This window comes from Lupinus angustifolius, chromosome LG06, assembly GCF_001865875.1.
Source record: "Lupinus angustifolius cultivar Tanjil chromosome LG06, LupAngTanjil_v1.0, whole genome shotgun sequence".
NCBI classification, from domain to species: Eukaryota; Viridiplantae; Streptophyta; class Magnoliopsida; order Fabales; family Fabaceae; genus Lupinus; species Lupinus angustifolius.
The window spans coordinates 19,867,804-19,878,733 of NC_032014.1; the positions used below are offsets into that span (position 1 = coordinate 19,867,804).

At 35.3% G+C, this 10,930-nt stretch overlaps 1 protein-coding gene across 2 annotated transcripts; it reads left to right on the plus strand.

The window, feature by feature from the left end:
• Positions 6,297 to 9,766, plus strand: LOC109350130 (SUMO-conjugating enzyme SCE1-like). Of its 2 annotated transcripts, XM_019591276.1 has the most exons (6): positions 6,297 to 6,501; positions 6,610 to 6,693; positions 8,698 to 8,850; positions 8,956 to 9,069; positions 9,413 to 9,482; positions 9,522 to 9,766. In XM_019591276.1, exons 1-5 carry the CDS (start codon positions 6,436 to 6,438, stop codon positions 9,473 to 9,475), a joined length of 480 nt encoding a protein of 159 aa, XP_019446821.1. In that variant the 5' UTR covers positions 6,297 to 6,435; the 3' UTR covers positions 9,476 to 9,482; positions 9,522 to 9,766. The 2 variants fall into 2 exon arrangements, with proteins under 2 accessions (XP_019446821.1, XP_019446820.1); XM_019591275.1 differs by having other exon boundaries at positions 6,298 to 6,501; positions 9,413 to 9,766.

Sequence of the window (10,930 nt, forward strand, 5' to 3'; positions counted from 1 at the left end):
TGATGGTAGGAAACTGGGGGGTCGATTTCGGGCATATCCACAGTAGACCAGGCAAAAAGATCCTTGTTGGCTTTCAAGCACTTGACCGATTTGGATTTTTGAGGTTCGTCAAGAGTTCAGCCAATATATACCATATTTTCTGCTAAGGGGCCAAGTTAAAGGGGGGGTTTTTCTCCTTCTAGTTGAGGGCGTAGTTCTTCTGCATCTACTCTGGTATCTAGCTCCACTAGGTGCACGCCCCACTGTTTTTTCTTGGGGGTGGTGCCTGTATTGAAGTGTGGTTTGGCCGAAGACTCATCTGATAGCAACTTCTTGCACTCTGTTGGTCTCCCCTAACCGTGCAAACTCAGAGGTCGGATGAGAGAAACTTCATGTAGAGATACGGGGTAGAGACTACTCCTTCGAGGTGGTTTAACATGGGTCGGCCGAGTATGGCATTATAGGTTGAGACGCAGTCGATAACCAGGAACTTCGCATCTCAACTTCCCGAGCATCCTTCAGTTGGAGGGACACCATAGAGAGTCACCCGAATAAATCGCTTGGAGGCCTAGAACCTCTCAACTGTTGAGCAACTCTCTACGATGTCCCTTCAGCTGAAGGATGCTCGGGAAGATGAGATGCTGGCCAAGATAGATGTGGGCGTTGCTAAACGGGAGGTGCAATCTCTGGCTGATCGGCTTCAGAGGAGTGAAGGTGTCGGAGGCTGAGAATGCACGAGTGCGTCGAGGGCAACTATTCTAGCCCGCTATCCCCGAGTTGTCCCCTTCTACCTCGAGTATCTCGTGCAACATTCTATGTGTCCCCGTTGCTCGCCATAGATGGGTCCACCCATAGCGGATGCCATAAATGCTCCTGATGCAATGTTGAAAGAGTTATTGTTGCCTGCTTGCTTTATTGATGCAACAAGATTCTAATTATTTATTTAATGACAGATCGATTCTTTGCTCGTCATCTAGGCTTTACTGGAATAAATTCCAATATCGGTATAATGGTTTCAAGAATGTTCCTTTAATCAAAAACTTAGCTTTATTGAATTATTAACAATTTCATACCATCTTGGTTTTGTTGGAATAAATTCCAACGCCGACATAATGATATGAATTTAGCAATTTAACAAAAGTGATATTTATTTTCGGTTTCCTTTATTAACCGAACTACTTCCTTATGGAAGGTTGGTAAAAAAACAAATAAATAAAGCAATAAATTTATAATTTAACCGTACCACTTCTTTTGAAGGGTTGGTATAAAGAATAAAGAATAAGGCAATAAATAAATCTTAGTTGCGGAAATGTAAATGACTGAAAGTAAATGTTAGTTATGGAAAGTAAATGTTAGTTGCGGAAAGTAAATGATAGAAAATAAAAGTTAGTAGTTAGATCACTCATTATGACAATGTATTTTTCCTTTTTCACAGAGATACAACTTATGAATTAAATTGCACTTTGATTCAAGGTTTCTTTCTTTGTCAACAAATAAAATTTATAAGTTAACACTTTACTATTTTACATTTGCATCTCTTTCAATATTCAATTGTAGTATAGTATAGGGTTAAGTCGAACCACAAGGAATTGCCTAATAGAAGATTATTATAAACATGTTATATTACTAATAAAGTTTAAACATATTTTTTATTTGGTTTTATTTATGAAATATTAACAAGTAAACATAATCATAAAACAACTATTGTAAACAAATTCTTGAGGAGGAAATTGATTGGAAATATGGAATTATTTCTCTACTTGATTTCTGAAAACATTACAAGATATGTGTTATACTTTCGGTTAATTCCACACATCATTTCTAAATCCTTCATCTAGTGTCCTAGAGTGATAAGATGATTTTCAAATATTATGTAATGCACTGAATAATAGTTAAGTGCTACTCGTCGAAGTAGGTTGTCACACCCTACTTCAGGCTCCATTAACTTTATTTAGCCTTAAACATAAGTTGCTTAAAATAGATGCTTGATGTGGCACATGAACTAAGGTGTAGGTTATACTTTTTAGTTCACTTGTCAACACTTTAAGAAGAAGTATTTTGGATATTTAAATCAAGTTTTAGGTGATCAAGCTAAAACCGCATTAAGAACTTCATAAAGAATCAAAACTTAACCAAAAAGTAATAACTTGAATGCATTAATTTCAAAAGATGATAAATTAAAGAGAAGAAATTACACCATAATTCAAGTCAATTTGTAGGAGCATGAGCCATCTATCCAAGGATGAGATGCTTTTTGGACCGAAATGAGATTACAAAATTATGTTTGTGCATCTCATTTGCCATCTCCTTTCTCCTCTTGAATTATGAAAGAAAAAACTATAAACTACACTTACCTAAACTACTTTGGAGTGGAAATTCTCCAAGAAAATTACAAGAAGATGTAGAAGAAGAGAGAATTCGGTTTGAGAGAGAAGTGGAATGTGAATTAGAATGAGAATGAATCAATGAAGCCTTGAAGTGCCTCCTATTTATAGGATTTTTCCGCCACCGCCAAATTGCTCACCGAAACCTTCAGCATGGGTTTGGCACTTGGCCAAGCAGCTTAGTCACCTGCTTGGGACTGACTCACCCAAGCTAGTTGTGAGCTATTGGCCCAGTTATGGCGAGCTACCTCTGAAAAATATATGGAGGCTACTTGAAATGAGGTCATGTATGAGGTCATGATTGCTTGGTGGCTAAGTCAACTTGACCAAGTTGTTGGGTGCACACCGTCAAGCTTCTTATTAGGCACCGCTAAGCTGCCTGCTTGAGCAGCTTTGACCGTGCTAATGGTGATTTGGCCTGGTGATTGCTGATCTGGTCAGGTGTGTGGTTCCAAGTTGGGCGGTCCAGGTGCTCTGCTAAACTGTCTGCTTGAGCAGGTTGGCTTGTGTTAGGCTTGTGTTCTAACCGTGCCATGCTTGTGTTCTCACCGTGCCAAGTTGGGTCTGGTCGTGCCAGACTAGTGTCTAAGTCAGCTGGGCATGGTCCAAGCTAAGCTGCTTAGTGAGCAGCTTCAAGTTGACTCCATATTTTGCGCATAGGCCAAGTCTTGTTGAGTCATGCTTAAGCACATAGCTTGCCACGTCAAGCTTAAGCATGTCATTTGATGATCAATTTTGACCTATTTTAAGTACTTTGTTTGTGTTTGATTAATTCTTCTCTTTTCCACCAAAATCCTACAAAATATATTACAAAAGAAATACACAAAGTATATATACAAGATTGTGATATTTTATCCAAAAAGTGTTGAATTAAGTTGGTTTTCTCAATTTATCCAAGGATACTATCGCACAACATTAAGGCATCTGACACGCTATTTAATGCATTTCTGGCATGCTATTTAATGCACCTTTGATATACCATTTAATACGCTGCTGACTCGCCATCAATGTCAGACAACAAACCGCTTGTCATGCCGCCTGAAGATTCTACCTGCCCCCGACAATTCGACAAGAGTAGATCCGCAGGTCAAGCAAGGACGACCAGAGTACATCCCTTGTACCCGTTAAATAATGGTCAGTGACCAGATGCCATCTCAAAATTTCCTAAACTCTATAAATATAAGATATCACACAAGGAGTATAACTAATTTTCATTCCATCATTTATTGTTATACTTATTGTTTCAATCTCTCTCTTATTTACTCCATTTATCTCTCTAGAATACTCAACTGACTTGATCGTCGGAGATCCTTTTCAAGTACCTCCCCAGGCGGGCCTAGACGACATTCTGACCAGATCCCCAGATCCTTTATCTTCAACCGGGTATTCATCATCTACCACTCTACATCAATTACCGACCATTCCCTCTTAAAAGAACAGTTCTGAATTGTCTTGCAATGATTACCATGTTTTTGTAGTCAAAATGCAAAAAAACTCTCTAACCACCCATTTTGGAAAATCATAGTCTACAAATTAAATCTCTAAACTCAGGGGTCAATTATGAACCAAATTTGACATCAACACTCGTGTATCCATACCTAGGTAATATTTTGTTGATGGCTAGGACCAAATTCACTACCCTTAAAAGCATTTGATAATTATAATTTATTTAATTAATAAGAAGAAACAAACAATTTTTTTAATGATTTTTGTGTCTAAGAAGAGTTTATTTTTCTCATACACATCTCCTGGTGCAATAGGAAAATCAAGATTACACCATTGTTTTGGTTATTTATTAAAATAAAAAATAAACTTCGAAACAACAAAATCAATATTTGATCTTGGACCTCCTTTTTAATTTTAATGCTTTGTTTGCTTGAAAGAAGAAAGAAAGATGTAAGATAGATAGTAAAGAGAAGGAAAATGATGAGAAAGAGAATGAATTTTTATATTGTTTGATATTAGTAAAATAAAAAAGAAAGATGGGAGAAAGAGATATTTTATTCTCTATCTCTCCTATTTGGTTGAACAAAAAAATGAGAGATGAGAAAAATATTATATTTGAAAAGATGAAAACGCCCTTAAAATAAAAAATGGATAAATTTTAATCTGATATATTATTACATTATAAGATAACATTTGTCATTTCACACCATCCAACTTTTTTCAATTTAACTTTCTCTTCATATTTGGTGAGAAATGATTATGTATGGGGCCCACCTATTTTTTTTAGTACTCCACACTTTCTCTATTCTCAAGCAAATGAAGGAAACATTGATTATTTATATCACTTCTCTCCCCTCAACTCTTTTCCCATCTTTCTTCACACAACCAAAGGAAGGCTATGAGAGGGTAGAGCCAACACTAATGCTCATGATCACATACTCAACTAAAATATAAAAAAAGGAAAAAGATGACACTAGCCATAACCATTCTTCCAAATATAAGACAAATTGTCCTATTAAAATGTTTGTGTATATTTATTTACAAAAATTGCTTAGAGAAAAGAAACAGCACTTAGTCGTAGACCGTGCTTTAAATCTCGAGAGAAAGTAAAGATAATGTTAATGACTATAACCACCCACTCAACTCAAATAAGAAAGAAAGGGGCGACATCGTCCCCAACCATTCTCCTAACCTTATGACATTTTTTTTTAACTTTAAAAACCATATCAATTCGAGAAAACATTTATCTCAAGAAATCATTTATGATCATGCCAATCCAACAAAACATACCTCGTAAATATATTTTTATCAATTATCAACAATTTAATTTCCAAACCTAATGGAATATCTTGAAAAGAAACATGAATTCTCAAACAAGCATTGCCACTCAAAATCAAGAGAGTAAACATCTTCAAAAACTCATATCATTTATTTAAAACAAAAAATAAAATACGAGAAATAGAAAGAGAAAGCAAAAGGTTCAAATAATACACTTGGACGAGGTCCATGAAGGACAAAAAATGAACAAAATAATCTAGAACAACTTATAGACCTCCAAATTGGTCTCATGGCATACACAAAACCTTCAAATATGAGTCGTTTATTGTTTCCTAGAAAACAAGTCAATTATGGTCAAAGTGATAGGAACATTGGCAGACAACCACATGGTTGTTTTTGGTTGATGATGTTCGAATTGACATTAGCATTACATAAGTAGATTATTTTAGTGTTGATATCAACATGAACTAGTGTCACACATGCTGACAGGACATAGAATGCATATTGCACTAATGCAATTGGCTTCATGTGTAAACGTGTGTTGACCAAGCACAAAGAGTTAGACATTTTGAATATAATTATGAGATTCACCTGTAATTACTTTGAACTATATAGTCTGCATAAAAGGTAACAAATGTAAGTGATTTATGAAATTCTTATAATGGATCTAAATAGTTGATGATGTTAAAAAAAAGTTGTTTATTTTAGATTCGAGATTTTGGCAAGAATAATTACAAATAAATGAAAAATATTATTTTTTTTAATAATATGATATAGTTGTTAAGTATGTGGTAGAGGAAAAGAGGAGAAGTAAAAGGAGGGGGAAAATAGATTTCAATGAAGTCGCATTTTTTCTTTCTTAACAAAATTCTCTCCTTATTTGTATTTTACTACTTATATCAAATCTAAAACAAATATATATTTTTCTTTCTTTCTTTTTCTCTCTTCCTTTCCTATTTTTCTTCCCCTCTTATTTTTCTTCTATTTTTATGGTATTTTTGTAAAACAAAATTATTAAAAAAGATAAAATTGATAACTCACAACAACTGTATCATCATAATCATCCAATCATTTGTGCTTACCTTTAATTGTTACTGCCTTATAAGTTATCACAATTAAACCATTAAACAATTCTGGAAACATGGGATTCGCCCTTAATTATTGGCGCAGCTTTCATATTAACACGTCATTTCTTGTTCCTTTGTTACTTCATAAAAGAGAATAGAACCTTCCCTTACACATATAGAAACTTGAAACCCCAAAACGATTCGGCACTGAGTTGAATCGGAGCCACAAGCGAGAGATACAAAGAGTGGGTTGGTGACTCGGAAGAGAAAGAGAGAGAAACATGTCTGGTATTGCTCGTGGACGCCTCACTGAGGAACGTAAATCATGGCGGAAGAACCATCCTCATGTTCTTACACTAAACTTTCATTCCTCATTCTTCTTACTCACTTTTTTCAAAAACGTTTCGTTTCGTTTTGTTTACGTTTTTCTGATTTGATTGTTTTATGTGATTTAGGGTTTTGTTGCGAAGCCTGAGACTCTGCCTGATGGTACTGTGAATTTGATGGTCTGGCATTGCACGATTCCTGGAAAAGCTGGGGTAATTTCTCTTTTAAGTGCTTATTCATTATTAATATTAATTCAATATCTCAAATTTTCTAATTTTACTTGACCTCTTTTTGCTTTTGATTATGCGTGGTTGTTTTTCAATTGGAACTTATCTTTAATGTTGAAAAATGAGATAATAGGATATTTTGAGAAGAAAAAAGTGGGTCAATTGTGTGGGGCTTAGAGGGTTTTCATGTTTATCATCTTGAATAGAGAGGTGGCAATTAGCAAATGTCTTGCTAGGAATGAAATAAGTAAATTTTTATTAGTTTTTGCAGTAAGTTGACATGTTAACTAATTAATTAAGACACCAAGAATTAAGAGTCCAAAGGCTGATACCTGGTTTGTTTGTTTACAACATTCTTGTTATTTTACATCGTTAGTATCTTTGCGAGTTAGATGGCAGGGTTTTTTGGTGTCTTTTGCAATCATCCAAAGGTTGTGCCTAAGTCACCAGAGGTGTGCGTCTTGCTATAGGGTTGTGTTCTATTTTTCAGAGGTGCTCACCTTAGTGCCTTCTGATGTCTTTGACTAGATCGGATCAATTGAAGTTAAAATGTAACTAATCCACTAAAGGTCTATTTGTGAGTTGGGTATTGGAGGGGAAGGAATGAAAATGGAAGGCTTCAAAGTCATCTCATAAGTGTATTTCATGGCTCTGGAAGCCTTCCCTTTCCCTTCGTTCCCCTCCAAAATCCAACTCGCAAATGGATGGTTTTAGCTTTGGGGTTTAATGGGATTGGGGCAAACGGAAGTGTTGAGCGAAGTATTTACTACAGATTTAATGCAGTGAACTAGTGAAGATGCCCGCCCCTTTAAAATTTAAATGCTAAAGAAATCATGCATGGTAGGATAGGAAATAAAATGAAATAGTGTAATTTGAGAAGATAACCTAGGAATCATACCTTGTGTTTGATTGCTTCACATAATCAAGAAGGGAGGAATGTGCTGCCATAATTCATATATATATAATCAATGATCATCGCCAAAAAGTGATCATTAAACTGTATAAATGCTCTCCTATCAGAAATAATGAAAAGATTCCTTTCTGATGTTCTTCCCATGGGCTTTTGAGAGGGGGTATCTTTGTCTAGTTCGAAAGAGACTGGCATGGTTTGTTGCATGTTTCTTGGTTAGTTCTTTATTCGTATCTGTGTATTTTTGGCTCACTTTTTTTGCTTACTTCATGATGATTTCTTATCCTCCACTTTTTGTACTGCTATATTCTATCTAATATATTATTCTTGTATCATTAAACATAAAATCAAGAAAGGAAACGGTATGTGATTAAGGGTGAACTGGCAGGTATTTGACTTTGCATTTAGAAGTTATTACCTTATTTAATAATATATTTTTATTACAAGAGGTATCATTAACTTATTAAATTTTATTTCTTGGTCTTATGATGTAACGAAGCTAGGTCTTATAATGTTAGTTCCTTAGTGGGTATGGTGATCGAGAACCTCATTTCTAAAGCAATAAGATTCTATTCTCAATACTTAAAGGATAAGACAAAGATACCCCCTTCATTCCTTGCTTCTGAATCTCATAAATAGGGTGATGGTAACTATCTCGAAAATTGAATGGAATTATATCTTATGTTTACATTTAAGTCGCGGGTTAAGTTCAGGACAAAGTCAACAATATTTGCATATGAAGTTTCTGGTTTGAATAAGATAAGTACACTAGGAAATTGACTTGGTAGGAAAAAAATAAAGAGGAGTGCTTAAACAGCTTAAAAGGGTGTGATAGATAGTGTGCTCATAACACTTAAAAAATAAATAATCATAGTGCTCCGTAGTAACTGTATTTATGTTCATGTGCATTTGATGCATGCAAGGTTGTAAAAATTAGTTGATTATTTAATCCTTGAAGGCCTTTTTTGAATGAGTTATTTATTGTTCTCTGATTTCATCCCATTTATTGATTTTCAACTGAGTAAAGCAGCTTATTGAATAGTGATTCTGTTATTTACTTCATATTAATTTTGCTTCAGACTGATTGGGAGGGTGGCTACTTTCCACTTACACTGAACTTTAGTGAAGACTACCCTAGCAAGCCTCCGAAGTGTAAATTCCCACAAGGTTTTTTCCATCCTAATGTCTACCCATCGGGAACCGTTTGCTTGTCTATTCTTAATGAGGATAGCGTAAGTACACTTGTCTTGAAATTTCTTGGACTTTCTGAAATTATTTTTTATAGTATGATTTTACTTGTTGAGAAAGCAAATTTATGGAATCGTTCTTACATCTAGGGCTGGAGACCAGCCATAACAGTGAAGCAAATTCTTGTTGGCATCCAAGATTTGCTGGACCAGCCAAATCCTGCTGATCCTGCCCAGACAGAAGGCTATCATCTATTCATCCAGGTACTTAACCTAAAAAATTCAACACATCTTCATTTATAATCATTCTCAAAATTTAAAGAATGTTTAATTTAATATAATCAAGGAAAAATATGGTGAAGTGGTAATGTTACTAATATCTTTTCTTAAGTTCTTGAGCTCCATATATGATCCCTCTTTCCTGAGGATTCTTATTTATGATTGCCCACCTGTTTGAATCTTAGCATGGTGCGATATGAATAGGTGGTGAGAATATGCTTATCTGACATGTAACATTTTATGGAGACCATTTTTCGTGTGTAGGTAAGGTGGAGACTTTAACATCTTAACACAAAGTTGTGTATTTATGTTGTAATATATTTTGCAGGATGCAGTGGAGTATAAGAGAAGGGTTCGGCAGCAGGCAAAGCAATACCCAGCTATTCTCTAGTGCTATATTAGCTCATTTTAGGAATTAGTATGGTAGATGTTTTCTGTCTCATTCCGTGTTAAAACTTAAGTAATCTGTGATTGTTGCCTGTCATGATATGCAGACACCTGGGTTTTTAAGTATTTTTTCTCATTCTCATATCTGGATGAAGTGCTAATATAAACAATGTGAAAGTCAACTAATGCATACTTGTTGGCGATACATTTTGTGCCTGATATTTGCTGCTCTATTTCTAAATATGAAGGAATTATTTACTGTGATGACTGATGAATTATATGCCCGTTTTTGTTTCTGGATTCTGTTTCCTTTCTGGAGATCAATGATATACCCTTACTGGCCAATTGTTGTGTCATTGGACTATTGCTTATGTATAATGGCAGAATAATTTATTACTGAAACATTTATGTCTTACATCTGAAAGGGGGAAGGGTTGATTTGTCTAGTCCAATCCTAAAATCTCCCAGTTTTCCTGGATGTTGTGAAATGCTCCGTATCCTGTCTGGGTATGAAGTATGAGCCTCTCATGTCATGAGGATCGTTACTGGTGGCTAGATGAAATAAGGTCCGGCCGTATTGCCATTCCAGATAACAGCTTGTATTGTTTGGATGTGGCTAGGAAGGGAGAAGGGGTGGAAAAAGTTGTTTGGAGTTGAAGTTTTAAATTCAGTATTAATTTTGTTTCAGTTACATCATGAATGTTGATAAAATATTTTCATGTCATATATTAAGCCAAAAGTCATTCAGGTTATTAATGGCTGATTAGGATTACTGGTGGATCTCATGCAGGGACGACAATAGGATAGGGGTTATTATGTTCCAAGACAACTCAAGAACCTTATCAACCTGATTGATCCAATGGTTAATTTTGGTTGAGGTCAGGTATGAGTTAGTTAAAGAACACAACATATCTGGTTGGTCGGGTTGTTGGTTTTGGCTATTGATGACATATTTAAAGAACTGGATTTTTGCCCCCATGCACAGATTGCTAGTTTTTGTTTTTATATATGCTTCATCATATCAGTAACAGTACTCAAGTCCTAAACACTTTTTTTAACTGTCATCTTATACATATAATCGTACATTAAACTACAACTTCATTACTCCTACTCCTACTTCAAAAGAAATAAACTACTCAAAAGGTGACCTTCGTGGCCGTTGAGTTCTTTATCCTAAAGAAATGCATGCATCTCTTTATGCTGAAGAATCATGCATCACATGACTAAACAGAATACTTATTTACATACTTGAAATTCAAAGGGCCTACTTGCTTTCCTGATTCCATTGGGTGTGCTTCCTGTTTCACATAGGGCCCTTCCCACTTAGCATCTTGTTGGTTGACTCAACTTGACTTTTCCACTTGGGGTAGTAAGATGTAGACTTATGATGCTTGATTTTGTACATCTCCAAAACATCATGCACCCCCTTGTTAATGAAATGAGTACAGGCCACAACTTC